We start from the raw sequence: 15,146 nt of genomic DNA, 5'->3' as shown, positions 1-15,146 counted from the left end.
AGAGAGAGAGAGAGAGAGAAAGAGAGAGAGAGAGAGGGAGAGAGAGAGAGAGAGAGAGAGAGAGAGAGAGAGAGAGAGAGAGAGAGAGAGAGGAGAGAGAGAGAGAGAGAGAGAGAGAGAGAGATGGGGGCCCCAGGGGTTGGGGGCAGCAGAGGGGCCCCGGCTGTCTTTAATAAGGCCATGCTTTGGTAGCGCATGCCTTCCAGTCTCTGTGGAAACTATTGGTTTCAGCGCGGCGGCAGATGCCTCAAATCTTCTGGAGTTCATCATGTCCAGTTATTTTTACAGGGTAGAATTTAGATTAGAGCGTAGATGGAACCCCCTAATAATACCAGACAATGCAACAATGTCATACCCGTAGATTGCAAATGGTGTAGCCTACTAGGATCAAATTCAATGTTAAAATCAAAGGCAATCTGATGCTTAAGAGTCATCTATGCTACGGTTCAAAGGAGAGCGCAGAGGGCAACACTTTGAAATCAACATCAAAAATCCAAGTTCAACTTCAAAAACAATCAATGGAAGTGGAATGTGTAGACGTAGGCCTACTCAGTTTGTTTCTGTGCATTAACATTTGAGTATCGATGACATGGTAAGAATTTGGTTTTTTAAACGTCCATTTTTTTTTTTACGTCCATTTATTATCACCGATTATAACAATCGGAGCCTGAGAGGTAGGCCTAGAAATTACTAACAGGTGAGAATTTCATCTTTCGATGATGACGGGACAGGAAAATTACCCGATGTGTTTACACAAAAAGAAGCCTGTACAACGTGGTCTCAGTTGTTCTTGGTCTCAACCAGTCATGGGCACATCAATCCTGCTGGGCTCAAGCAAAGAAAAGCTCATGCACACACACGCTCTGCTGTTGTAAAAGACAAGGCAAGGCTTTGCTCAAACACAATAAACAAAAAAATCAAACCTCTGCAATATACTGCTTGTTTTGCTTTGGAATATTGCTTAATAAACCACCCCTGGCGAGTTCTCTCCCGCACATCAGGGGCACCCGCTTTGCAAGAAGCCGTGTGCGTTTATTTGACAGTCAGTGATGCGCTCTGGCCTGCAGCGAGCAGCAGAGAGCCGGCCAAGTGGGAGGCCGTTTAGCAGTGCTGTGGGTGATTACCACACATTATTGGGTCAACGGGGGGAAAATGCTATTTGCATATAAATGTATGTTTTGAGTGGTGTTTTCCTTTTAAAGAACCACACTTCACAGCACCGCTGTAACCATGGAATAGGGGAACATTCTCCTATTATATATATACCTCGGCGTTAAATCATCTAATCAGAATTGAGATGAGCGATGCGTTTTATGCTACATGATGTACTTCAAATCGTAACACGATCAACACAGAAGGAAACCTTTCGGGGAAACCAAGTTTTAAATAAATAAATAATAAATGAAGTCTTTGAAATAAACAACAGGGCTTCCAACCAGCGAGCCTCATGAAACGCTTGGCTCTGGTTGCATTCCCCCTCTATCAGAGTGGCGAGACACTGCCTGCAGCTGGGGAACAGATGAGCACTGCTGCACCGTTTGATGGCAGACAATAGACGATCTAGACAGGCAAGTGTTTGACTGAAAAGGTTGAAAGGAAAACCACATCTACAACCACCAGAATATCCATATGAGCTGCAAATGTTATGCATCCCAATACCAGTTGGAGGCCTGACTGAGCAGAGTGAGACGGAGGTGCCATCCCCGACCACATTTTCCACTCACATAATTTTACATTCATGTGTAATAAACATTAGTGTCCATGCAGTTTGGGGCGATTTAATTGATGTATCCGGTTGGGACGTTTTCATTTGTATTCTGCAGAACGTTTTCAGGCTTTTGTTCCTAATCCATCAAACTGACAAAGGGGCTTTCATTACTGTTTTTCTTTTCTTTAAAGACTTGATTGCTTCGAGACATTTTTATGTTTTTTTGCAGCTAACGATAATAATTCAAGTTCTCCTGTGGTATGCTATTCAGAATGGATTCCCTGAAAAAGAGCTGAACAGTAAAGGCGTTGATTGAGGAATATTACAGACATGATAATGACGTCCCCTCAGGGCAATTAACTCAACGAATAGCCACAGTGGCTATTAAGAGCTAAAGCCCAAACCATCACAGGGCTTACAGATGTTGACATAAGGATACAATAATTGTGATGTCTCCAAACCTCTGGGAAGACTTTTCATCAGCGATACCAATTGTGGGGCCCCTCGGCGCATTACTGTGCTTACTGTAATTATGTTGCTAGGATTGTAAGTAAGAAAACAAATACATGACTTGGTTGAACAGAGAATCATTTGGTGCACTGCCTTGATGCCTTGATGCCTAGATGCTGCTGCTGCTGCTGCTGGGGACTTTGGGCATAATCATAATCTTGTAACCATGACGATAACTTGAGCCTACGCACTTTTACACTAATAGACATTTTTAGAGACCATGTCCTTTTTTATTCTAAACAAAGATTTCCACCACTTCCATCTTAGGTTATTTGGGTAAACAGCAAGATAACAAAGTAGGTCTCCAGTATTAATGAAGATGCATTAAAAAATCCCAGTAGTCCTAACATTGATTCATCAACAAACAGAACAAATCAACAGGGGATAGATATGTCATTTTAACCTCTATCTTTTCGGTCTGCTCCTTGATTGCCATCAGATTTCAGTCGTGTATGAAAGGTGCCAAAGTGGAATTCATTTGACGCAGTAGGCCTACAGCACTGTGCAACAATGACATCTAGTGGTTTCATTTTCCAAGTACATGTGAAATAACAACGCGCTTCTTTCAAAACTCTTGTAGCCTAGGCTAGGGTATCTCATCATAAATTGCCGACCAACTGTTTAATCAATATATATATATAGACAATTAACATATATATAATGCATGTTTTTCATTGTATTACTGACCAAACGTCTCTTGCATTGACGTGACAATCCCACATAGGCCTAAATTATTTAATGAAACAGCACCATGTGTTGATATTGATTAAAGACCAATATATGTGTATAATAACAATAATAGGGAATGTCTGTGGTGATATCAGCAGAATTCGGAGCGGCCAAAGCTCGCCTACTGGATGACAGATTGGGATCTTTGGAACCAAACAGCTTGTCTTCCTGACCTGATTTTGACCGCTCCACAACACAGAAAGCCTAGCCGTAATACCGCTGTTAATTAAATAAAATGAAATGTTCTCCAAAATATATCACCAAATGAAATATATCCACTCAACATTTAATTTACCCAACATCAGTGTTGAGTTAGTTTAGTTTATATGTATTCCCTAATGTGTTGACTATAAGCCTATTTGTGTTGGGACTCATTTGAAAACGTGACATGAACGTTTATCTCAACAGCATCTTGCTTTCTGTCCCCCTCGTCCTCACACGTGGCGTTCAGTTGTTTCGTTGGAAAACGAAACCAACGAACGCACGTGAAAGGACGCGACAAGCAACGCACCAGACACCAAGTCAATTTTATATGTACTCGCAAGACATATAAATAAATGATCATAATAAAGCAGCTCTAGTGCACGTTTGCCACCCACCACCGGCCGCCACTCACAGCACACGCACAGTACACCCGGAGACGAACTGCTGAAGCACCGGCCCGCACCGCGCACCGTGAGCGCGACGCTGGCGCTCATCAAACCCCACCACAGTTCGTCCTGTTTGACTGCTCCGCGCCTCCGCCTATCAAATTCTCGCTTCCGGGTTCCCCGCCGCCAATCAGCTCGCCGGGATCCGTACACATCATTTACGCTGCTATCACGGTCGGTTGCACGTTCCTGCTGGAGGTAACACACACTGAATGTTGACAGCTTCACAGGTAGAAACAACCGTCCACGGGCTCGTCTCTTTCTATTCCAGTGTCCGGACCCCATTCGCTGTGAGCCTGGGTTTGCCACACTCCAAAAACAGCCATTCGAAGTCCAACCATTCCGGTAGAATGGACAAAGAGAAAACGGACTGGAAGATTGAAAAAGGTAAGCCTTGTTTTGGATGGGGTGGGCGGCGGAGGGGTGGTGGTGGGGGTGTACTATGTTCTGGATTGCTGTAAGGGTCTGTATGGCAGACGGCGTGCATCACACATAAATACACACAAACACACGCACACATGCACGCACGCACAACGCTTGAGCATCACTGTCGGTCAGGGATGGTCAAGTGTTGTGTGTATGTGTGATCCACGAAGTCCACAGACGGCGTGGATCACACATACACACACACACACACACACACACACACACACACACACACACACACACACACACACACACACACACACACACACACACACTCAAACAACGCTGACCATCCGTCACTGCCGCTCGGGTGTCGGTCAGTGAGGCTGCCGCTCATGGTGTCTGGCTGGTCATCCCATTCGGTCATGCGGTGCAGCTGTAGTGCGCCTCTGTGCGCCTTGCCCCGTTCAGACAGCCAGGTCTGTCATTCCATGCCACAATATATTCAAATAGAGCTTCCTTGCCTTGTCAGCAGGCTCACACTACATCTCCTGGCGTTGCATGTGTTTTTATGCGTCCTTTATTACCTGTTAGAATGTATCAACATCTATGCAACGTAGCCGCACTATGCACTTTATTGTCCTCAAGGGGAAATTCTTTTTCACGTCACAAGTACATGTACCGCACGCCGACAGTTATCCAAGTAAGGATGGGGGTGCAATTAACATACCGGCATAGGGCTAATGTTTAAATGACAGGACATGTATTTTAACATGTCACCGCAGTGGGTTACTTACAAATACTGAGAGCGATATTGCAAACTTAATTTGCTTATTGTAAACAAGGCACGTTGATATTTTATCAGACTTGAGTTTAATGCTAAATGTTTCTGCAATATATTGCTTGATAGTCAACGTCAAGGTGCAGTTCAGATAGAACAACTGTGCATCTACGAACATCACACAGTAGGAGATGTGGCCCTTCACCCATGGCCCATTCAAAGCAACAAGTTCCTTCTATTATGCTCCCAGTGAACATGTTTTGTTTCATGTTAACTCGCACAAAGTAATAGCTGACCTTGTGCTTTGCACTTTCAGGGAAGTTCCTACACTATTGGCCCACATTTGATTTAAAGAAAAAAGCCAGGAATCAAAGAATATAGTGAACAAAAGGCGAAAGCGTTTTCCAAGTACCGTTGTTACAAGTAGTGCATTAAGAGTAGTGCATTACTATTACCGCAATATCTTTAGTTGTCTATTGTCCAAAGCATTATTTAAACTTTTTACTTTTATGGATTAGAGGTGGGAGAATTAAAAGCCAACCGTATTCTATAAACTAACTGTGTATGTGCGAGTGGGGTGTCAAGGTGTGTGTGCGGGGTTGTGTGTGATGGCAAAGACATCCTCTATAAAGTCATGGGCATCGGTCTACAATATATTTAAAGCAGCTTTAGAAGGGAAATTCCAAGAGAGGAAGTGATGGAGGAAATACTACAAAAGGTGTAGTAAGGCACCCCACCACCACCACCACCACCACCACCACCACCACCACCACCACCACCAGCAATGTAAATAATGCCTCTCTCATGGTCCCCCCTGAGCCACAAGCTTACCTGGGAGACTTCACTGGGAGAACATCGCACATGACCAGAGCGAGTGGATGACCGCTCTGAAGGTGGTCTTAACGTACAAGTTTTACCTTAGCTCTTCGTCCCAGGATATAGTTGTTGAGAGTGTATGATTTTGGTTGGGTTATTTAGAACTCTCCGAAACACTTATGAAAGGTTGGCAAGGAGGATTATACCATGATGAAATCATCCCACCCTGTTTGCTCTTGTGTATTTTAAAACAAATCTCTAAAGTGTTGTATAAAGTCTATTTTTACTTGCAGGCCTTACTTGGCAGATCCATTCAGCTTGTGTTTGTGCGTGTGCGTGTGCGTGTGCGTATGAGTGTGTGTATTTTAATTGACCAACCTCCCCAGAACAGTATGACCAGCCCAGGGCTGTGTGACTAAACGTTGGCAGGCTGAGGCACCGAGGGTGGCAGTGGGGACCGAGCGGCAGGTCAGCCCGGCCAAGCTCTGCCCGGACCACAGGAGAGCCCCAGTGGATACCCACCTGGGAAGAGCCACAGCTGGCTACCTGCCCGCCCTTACACACACACAAACACTCACACACGTGCACGTAAACGCACACATGTGCACACACAGGCACACCAACGTACGCACAGGCATACACAAGCAAACGTAGAGACATGCACACACACACACACACACAGACACACACACTCACACTCAACCACACGCTCACTCCCACAGACGCACACATGCACACGCAGGGATGCACGCACACGCTTACACATACACGGGCACACAAATACTCTCCGACACATAAACGCACACTCAGGCAAAGGCACACTCACACAAAAGCACAGGCACACACACACACACACACAGGCACACACACACACACACACAGGCACACACACACGTACGATGTAGGCCGAGATATGCTTGCAATCAATCGGATGATATTACTTTACGTTATGTATATCCCCTGTGGGGCAATTACTCTTGGCTCAACCTCTGCTTGGCTAAACAATGGAGAGTAGCGGTGGTTATTCGCTGGGAGTGTATTATGGTCTGCAGAACCATGGGGGAATGGCGGAGGTGAGAGCCGGGGCACAAGAACAGCGGTACAGGACAAACGCTGAGCACGGAGGTCGGGCGGGAAGCAAGCTGGGCCAGGGGGAGCGGGTACATGAGGTGGGCTGAGGTGAGGGTAGGGAGGCTGGGCCAGGGCTAGGAGGGGGAGGCCCGGCTTAACCCTAGGCCTCTGGAGACGGGAACATCTGTTTGAACTCGGAGTCTCGTCGCTGACAAAAGGCCACGACGCAGTTACTACAGTCTGGAGTCCCCCCCACTTTTTCTTTTAAAGACGAGGGACACTTTTGTTTATGTTGCTGTTTTGTTTTGTTCATTGATGGTTGACTGCTGTTATGAAGGTTGTTGGAATAATCATTCAAGTTGACCATTTGTTCTGTCGATTTTGTCGCTTGCCCGGTGTCCTTCCTCTCCTTCTATTTACCCCCCTTGCGCTTTCAAACGCGTCATTAAGCCATTCCAATGCTCTTCTGCTTTTCAGAGAGACTGTTGAGTCTGAACCTGGAGGAGAGACGCAAGGAGTATCGTCGACAGGAGTACACAACGCTGGGCGAGGTCATCACCTGGAGACAGGAGTGTAAAGGTAAACCAGGGCCGGTCTTAAAGAGCTTTGCCGTTTTGCCGTTTTGCGTGATCACACCATCATAACAGTCTTTTCGTTTGCTCCACTAAAACCACTTTCACCGATATCAGTTTCCAAAATCTGGTTGTTATACCAATTTTGCCTTAGAGCATTTTGTTTGAACACACATTTAAACAACAGCCATGTAGCTCTTTGTGATGAAGAATAGTACTTGTCTGGGGAGTCACTGTTATGCTCTCCATAAACTCTATGCTAACCATCGCACATTGATTCCATAATAAAATCAAGGTAAAAAAATCTGACATTAATGCTGTAAAAATCTGCAGGCCAATAGACAGCCACAGTTTTCTATACTATTTTATTCTTTATTCCTATTCAGTCATTTAGAACAGGCTTTTCTCCAAAGCATCTTAAAATGAGTTGTACTGCTTCGTATCTTATCAGGTAATGATTTAATTTAAGGCATTTAGGGCATTTAGCAGACGCTTTGGATAAAAGCATAAGTACATTTGTTAGAATAAAGATAAACAATATATTGCTCTTGGTACAGTAAAGATTTCCATAAAAACAAGTGCTAAGCATTTACAATTGCTAGGTTAAACCATTCCCCGTACACAATAAGATATCTATGATTAGACGCTACACAATGCTAGGTACTATTTATTAAGTACCAGGACGTGCAACAGACAATAAGTGCGAACATTAAGTGCCAGTGCGTACATTCAATGCCTGTTATCCAAGTACTGCTATCCAAAGAGTCATACAGCGAGTTTTTCATTCATGTCATCAATGAGCTGCTCGGGGATAGACAGTCTACAAGTAGACTGTTGACAAGGGATTCAAACCGCCGTTGCGGCCCTGACCACCACACCACGACTGCAAACCATCACTGAGCAGTAAATCATCACAGAGCTGACTACCCATGCTGCTGATGCACATGTCAGGAGTGCTCCTTTCCCTCAAAGCGCCATCATTAAGGGCCAGGGGCCTTTTGATATATTGTTGTTATAAATGGTACCGCAACTGGAGATAAGATGTACTCCGAGAGGTAAAAGGACGAACAGTTCCTTCACTGTCTGCGCAAAGCACTGAAGCGACAGGTAGACAAAACTACACAGGCAAAACTAGTCCTTGTGTTGACACTGCTAGATTTGGCCGGGCTGGGAAGGTCAGCTTGACGAAAGATGATGAAAGTGTGTTGTGCAATCATCTGGGCTTCTCGTCTAGACATCCACCTTAAAGAAGAACTACTACCGCATCACATCCCAGGCACTCATTTTTTCCTCTGGTTTTGTTGTCCTCCGTCCGACCTTTTGATTGGAGGATGCAATATTTTTGTGTGTTTATTTGTTATTTCTTCACGCAATTCTGTTTTATGTACGGATCCATTCCTCTGCCCAACCCACAGGACTCTCTGATCTTTGTGTTTGCTGGATTAAAAAAAACTTGGTTTGAGAAAATCCCATGAAGCATTTTCATTTTTATACCCCATACTGCAATCGCGCGTATCGTCTCCCACCACGCCAACCTGTCTCTCCGCATAGAAATAGTTTCATTGTGTGACATCATTTACTAGAGTTTACATCATTTGACTCTCCGTGCACACGGGCAATAAAAAAACGGCACTATCTCAAGTCTGCTACACAAAGTAAAGATGGACCACTTTATTATATTTACAAATTGTAATATTTTTATTGACACATATTAACTGTGCTCGTTTCACCCACGCCACCTGTTGTACATCAAGGCCTTGGGCTGTTTAATTTGTATGTGTAGATGTCCATGAACTTGAACGGCTCTGAGAGATTCAAGCTGTGTGCTTTCAGCAGGCCTCACAAGCCACTACTATATCAATGATTGTCAAGATAATCAAAGACCCTTGGCATTGATAAAAGTCGCATTAAAAATATAAAACACATTTATGTTAATGAAGGTATTTGCTAACATTCAAAAAAAATTAACACAGGTTGCATTCAGAAACCATTATTTAACATTGGTTGATGCAGTAATAAGCACTACCTTACTATTAACTAATATTAATTAACAAGTCACTAATTAACTATGAATAATTTCCTAATTTGTATCTTGTTAACTAAGGAAACAGTGTTCATGCTAGCTAAGGTATTACTGGATACATTATTTAAACGGGTTAGGGTTTAGTTTAACCTACTAACCCTAGTCTAACCCTAACCCCTAGGCTGATGCTATATAATAATTCTTCATTATTGTTCCCCCATTGTAAAGTGTTACTAGTTATTTAATCCACATTGAATCCCAATCAAAGCTGCAATACTTTGGATTCTCGTGAACTGTATATTTACAGATGCACTACAGGAACGAATAAAGCTTCACCACCAAACCCTTCTTCCTCCAGTCTCAGAAGGCCCCGCCCGCAAGATGGCATCAACCCCAACCAGTTTAAGACTATGATCAGGCCATACAACCAGAAGCACAACATCGTTCGGAATAACGACTATGAGGTTATTGAAAGGTTGTGGTTAACACTTGTGAAATTGTATTCATCCATACTTCCAAAAAGTGGGTCATGTTCTGACAGAAATGCCACTCAAGACGACTGAACACGCTTTCGTGTGAGCAGTTATAGACATGACGCATGTGGTTTGATTTCAAAGAAGAGATGGTGGTCCATGTGTTTGATGAGTCACAGAGTTGTACCTCTATGGAAATCGAAGAACTGGTTTATTTTAAGGGTTAAACAAAAGGTTATAGAAGCACCGGAGGTTATAGAACTCTACATTTGATAAAAGCAAAATTGGATTCATTCAATGACATCTCAAATATTGATTTTCTTTCCATTCTGGGCTTATTCCATTCCGCTGAAGATTTTCAACTAAACCTTTTTCATAGAGTCGTCCTCGTAGGACGACTTTTGGTGTCGCTCATAACACTAAAGACGGGTAAGACACCCCTTTGTACTGGGATACGGGACGGGTATAGACAAAAGGTCACATGTTGACCCCTTTAGCCCCTGCCTTCCTACCCTCTTTGAGAACCTGCGGTTTGGTTCTGCTAATATTATTTGTCTTATCATCACGCTGCATGTATGTAAGATGGATTGGTGTATTAATATTAAAGTTTCTTCCTACTTGGTGTAGAAAAGGTTTTCCTGCGTTCTGATTGGTTGGTTCATCGGTCATCCGGGAGTTCAGCAATCTCCCTCTCGAATCCCTTTTCAATCTTGCCATAATTGAAACTGGTATCAGCCAGCACACAGAAAATTGAAAAGTGGAAAAGAAATAGAAAAGTGTTTGCATTTGTAAGAAGAAAACATGATGGGAAAAGTGTGGCTTGTTTTGCAAACAAACTTTTTAATGCTTATTAGATGTATAAATGGCCCTGCAATCCACACTTGGAAAGAATCGCAGAATTTTCTTGTCGGAGCCTTTTAATGTTGAGGCTACACCCGAGTTTAGCCTGCCTTGACAACTCTGTGAAAGAGATCCTTGATTGTTGTGAGTTATATTCAATAGTTAAGTCTTCCACCCTGGCCATGGTGCATGAAGGTAGCAGACTCATAATTAGTGTAATGAGCGACACCTGTGTTTATCCACGATGACGCATCTTTATAAAGGGTCTTTCGAGGTCTCCATCGTTATGAAAATGAATGTATTCATTGTTGTTTATCCTTAAAAATATGTAGAGATTTGGCCAAAATTACAAACCTGTAATCTATTTATATTAACAGGTTTGAACAAAAAACATATTAAACTATATAACTATTTAAAATATATTTAAATTTTTGTTGTCTTGTTGCTGGATTTAATATCAAGCTCAGGAGGTAGAGCGGTTTGACTTTTAGCTGGAAGGTTGCTAGTTCAATCCCCTGACCATGCACCGACCTCACCGGAACTGCTCCCGACTAGCCGGCTGTAGCTTGCATGGTTGACTCCACCGTCTGTCTGTGAATGTGTGTATAAACCATTGTAAGTAGCTTTGGATAAAAGTGTCTGCTAAATGCCATAAATGTAAATTTAACACCTGCTCTTATTGCTTTACAGAGAATGCCAAAGTGGAAGAAAGCGAGCCAACAGGTGGCAGCAGCACGAGCGACAAAGTTTCCCTCCACAAAGGGGACATCACCGTCCTGGAGGTGGATGCCATCGTCAATGCTGGTAGGAACCGACTCTCTCTCCTCCCCTTTCGGAACTGCCGCTCGGATCTGAACTTGCAGTCTTCCGGTCGCTATGCAGTCATTAGGTTGTCCTTTGCTGCCCTCTTGTGTCGTAACCCCGGAAGTGCATGCTGGTGTCGGGAGAATTTTCCATCGGATGGGTTTTAGTAACACGGTGACTGTTTCAATCGCTGTAACACGCGTGCCATATTCTAGTAACATGAGATGATTACAACATTTAATCAAATCTGAACCATTTTGGATGAACCATGAGTTGAAAACATTGTGAAAGGCAGGAATCTTTTAATTCAACAGTTGTCCTTCAGAAGAAAAAGGGATGATCCGTGAAATAAAACTGGAGGAGCAATCATTTCTGGATGACGCAGAAGCAGCAAGGAACGCATGAAAAGATGATTTTCATTATCTCCTTTTCGGTAGATTTGTCTGAATGCGGTGTAATTTACGTCTGGCTCCATATAATCTGCACCGATTGGGAAATGTGCTGATACATGGTCTTACCCTGCAGCCGTCGCTGCTGTCTGGAACTATTTCTGAGCCGTAGAGTCTGATGGAGGCTAGATTCAGACAATGCTCCCGCTCTGATATCGTCATATTCTGCTGCTTCATGTCTGTTCTTTCCTAATAGGCTTCTGGGAATTAATATACCGCTTTGTGAATGAATGAACAAGAGAGGATGCATTGCTGATTGAAGCAAAAGAGATAAAGCTACAAAGGGCGGGGGGGGGGATTGAATGTTGGCAGCTGTGCATACTTAGCAATGATGCTGTGTCATGGCATAACACTATAATAAAACACGATGGGTGTATTTTCAACCTCATTCCCAGACAAGATGCGGAATGCTAAAGATGCAGAATATTGCTGCAACCCAGATGGTCGTGCAGACAAAAGTAACCTACTTTAAATAACAGTTCTTTCTGCAGTCATAGTTGCGGTTGGCATAGTAGGCTACCTGGCAATGCCTTCACAAACACATGATAATAATCTTTTGAATGTGGCTTATTTCTGCAGCAATAGCGGACTTGTAGAAGTAGTATCATTGAGGGGGAAAAAAACACATTTGAAACCATTGTTTTTGGATCATAGTGTGCATTTCATTTGAGGGAGTATCCATGACAATTGTGATGGCGGTCATCAGGCCCTTGCACTCGTACTCCACCTTCTGAACGACCCACACAATTACACACTTCCCCAATTCATCCTGTGGATATCAACGTGGGCGTGCGGCTGAACGATCTGCCCGAGCACAAACCGCCCCCTGCTTTTTAGTTTTGATGTTTGTTGTTCGCGGAGACCCACAGAGGGAACATCGGGGCGCATGGCTGAGCTCCGTTCAGACGCTCCGTAATGCTCGTCTGACGGAGCGGAGAACACCCGCAGCCCTCCCAGTGCACCAGCAGCAGCCGCTGACAGACAGCCAGCCCTCTGAATGGGCTGCGTCATGGCCGGGGTCCAATGCACTGAGTTGAGCCCATTATCAAGGGCAGCGTCGGGGGGGGGGGAGGGTAGGGCTGGTGGGTGGTGTCGGGCCAGGGAGGTGGGGGCTGGTGCCGGCCAGGGAGGACGTGCTGGTGGGGGGGGGGGGGGGGGGGGGGTTTGAGGAAGCTGGAGAAATTGCTGAGTCTACCAGAATGTCACCCACGCCTTTTGGCTTTTCTTTGCTCCTGCTGTCGTTGCGATTGTCTTGAGTACAGGTGGTCGGTGCGATAAGGGGATAGCCGTGAACCTTATCTGCACTTTCACTCACCGACTCGACCAGCCCAGCTCTCCCTAAACAACGCCAGCATCATGTCAGCGCTCATCGACATCCAATAAGACCTCGTTAGAACAAAGCGGTAGTAGCAGCTGTGCAGGCGAGTTTAACAACTATTTAGTTTAGTGTTTTGTAAAACACTGAGTACTTTTTGAGTCCCATTGGAAACCGATGATTACAGTTATCTAATTATATATATATATATATATATATATATATATATATATATATATATATATATATATATATATATATATAGATATAAAAAAAGTTTTTTACAAAACAAATGTAATCAGCGTCGGATCAATGCGTTTGAAAACATGGCATGACGCACCGCGGTCCAAAGTGGCCCCCCTTCCAGAGGCGTCGGACTTACTCCGCGCTTTGATGGAAGAAATTAAGGAAAACAAACAGAATCTCACGCTGGGGCCGGGCGGGCAGAGAGGATTCTTGGGTGGATTTTTTAAAGGCGAGCTTCCCTCGACTTTCATCTCCCGCCCCCGCTTGGCGCTCTTTGTTTTGTTATACCCCACAGTGCCGTATTTCCATTTCATCACGCTGCTTCTCATTTAGGACGCTGCGCCAGTGGCCTCTCGTGTACAGAAAGGAAAAAGCACAAAGCTTTGAATGTGTCTCAAACACTTTGGGGCGTGAAAATGGGTTTGTTTAAAGACTCGCATCCAAATTTTGAATCAAATCACTGATTGAGAGATCTTCGTCGGGGGTCTCGCGACATAACCCAGGGTTGTTAATTGGCTTGGGCTTTAAAGACTTTCATCCTTTTTGAGCTTCAACTGGTTTCCCCTTGTGGGGTGTTGATAAGGCCTCGCCCTGTCTCCCCCTCTCTCCCCCCGCTCGCCCTCTCTCGCTGCGTGTGTTTTGCTCTCTTCTGCCATCACACAACGTGAAGCCAGACGGCTTGAGAGAGAGAGAGAGAGAGAGAGAGAGAGAGAGAGAGAGAGAGAGAGAGAGAGAGAGAGAGAGAGAGAGAGAGAGAGAGAGAGGAGAGAGAGAGAGAGAGAGAGAGAGGAGAGAGAGAGAGAGATAGAGAGAGAGGAGAGAGAGAGAGAGAGAGAGAGAGAGAGATTCCCCCCCCCCCTCAAGTTAAATCGCACGAACCAGAGAACGAGAAAAGAAGCGACACACTATTTAGTGACTCGCTGTGGAAAGCTGCTTTTACGGTGGCCGCCTGTACCTTTTTAGAAGGGAGTCGGGATGCTTTATGGCTCCTATTAAAGTTTAATTATTGGGCTCATTGGCTTTCTAATCCTGCCTTAGTTCTGTTTGGACGGGGGGAGAAGGGGGAGGCGCTCACAGCGTCACCTGGGTATGTGGACCTCAGGGGGTTGGTGGCCCGGCATGCTGATCTCTGAACACCCCCCCCCCCCAAACCAATACAGCTTCTTCATCAACTGCGGCTACTAGCGTCACCGCTGGCATGACCCGTGAGAAAGGACAGAGGGAGAGAGAGGGAGCGATCTCCTCTTTACACACAGGGTTCATCAGGAGTGTGCGTAGGTGTGTGCGTTGACTACGGATCAATGCGTTCAGGGAGCTGGAGCAGTCCTTCCAAACGGCCTTGTGTCCTCCTCAGCTTAGTTTGCTCTGAGAGCAGCTCTGCAGTGAAGTCCTTGAGACACTGCGTTCTGCGTGGATGTTGGTTTGCTGAGCTCACAACAGATTGGAGATGGTAGGAGTTCAAGGAGACCTACTGGACAGGGGGACGGTTTCGCTGATTGCAAATCCGGCCCGTTCTGGCTCACTGTGAGTTTGGTGAAAATATCAGATATCATTAATGTTCTAAAACATACTAATTACCGTAGTATTCTATAGGGACGGAAGCGCAACAGTTGTCCCTCAATGCGACAAGTGTCCCCGGTCTTGGTGAAGGAAGACGATACGCAACAAGAACAGCGCATGCGTTCTCTTCCGTCGACAGGCCGTAAAAGACGCGGGATAGAGGAGATGCATGGAAGACTTTTTAATCTTGCTAATTATCACCGCGGTTATTAAACAACCGATGACTCCTGAGC

General features: G+C 44.8%; 2 protein-coding genes across 2 annotated transcripts in view; both read left to right on the top strand.

The window, feature by feature from the left end:
• Nucleotides 1-15,146, top strand: part of sptlc3 (serine palmitoyltransferase, long chain base subunit 3) — a 290,563-nt gene that overhangs the window by 64,303 nt on the left and 211,114 nt on the right. The gene's annotated exons all lie outside the window — the stretch shown is intronic.
• macrod2 (mono-ADP ribosylhydrolase 2) lies at nt 3,748-12,041 on the top strand. Its single transcript, XM_060073448.1, has 3 exons — nt 3,748-3,984; nt 7,109-7,210; nt 11,230-12,041. The coding sequence occupies exons 1-3, from the start codon at nt 3,810-3,812 to the stop codon at nt 11,508-11,510; spliced, it is 558 nt and encodes a 185-aa protein (XP_059929431.1). The 5' UTR covers nt 3,748-3,809; the 3' UTR covers nt 11,511-12,041.

The sequence above is a fragment of the Gadus macrocephalus genome, chromosome 15, assembly GCF_031168955.1.
Source record: "Gadus macrocephalus chromosome 15, ASM3116895v1".
NCBI classification, from domain to species: Eukaryota; Metazoa; Chordata; class Actinopteri; order Gadiformes; family Gadidae; genus Gadus; species Gadus macrocephalus.
This window is presented reverse-complemented; position numbering and strand designations above follow the sequence as displayed.

What these genes read in the sequence shown, in the direction of transcription:
- macrod2 (XM_060073448.1), top strand. Translation starts at nt 3,810, where the DNA reads ATGTTGACAGCTTCACAGGTAGAAACAACCGTCCACGGGCTCGTCTCT. An exon ending in GGACTGGAAGATTGAAAAAG is followed by an intron (nt 3,985 to 7,108) that starts GTAAGCCTTGTT and finishes TCTGCTTTTCAG; the next exon opens with AGAGACTGTTGAGTCTGAAC. An exon ending in CTGGAGACAGGAGTGTAAAG is followed by an intron (nt 7,211 to 11,229) that starts GTAAACCAGGGC and finishes ATTGCTTTACAG; the next exon opens with AGAATGCCAAAGTGGAAGAA.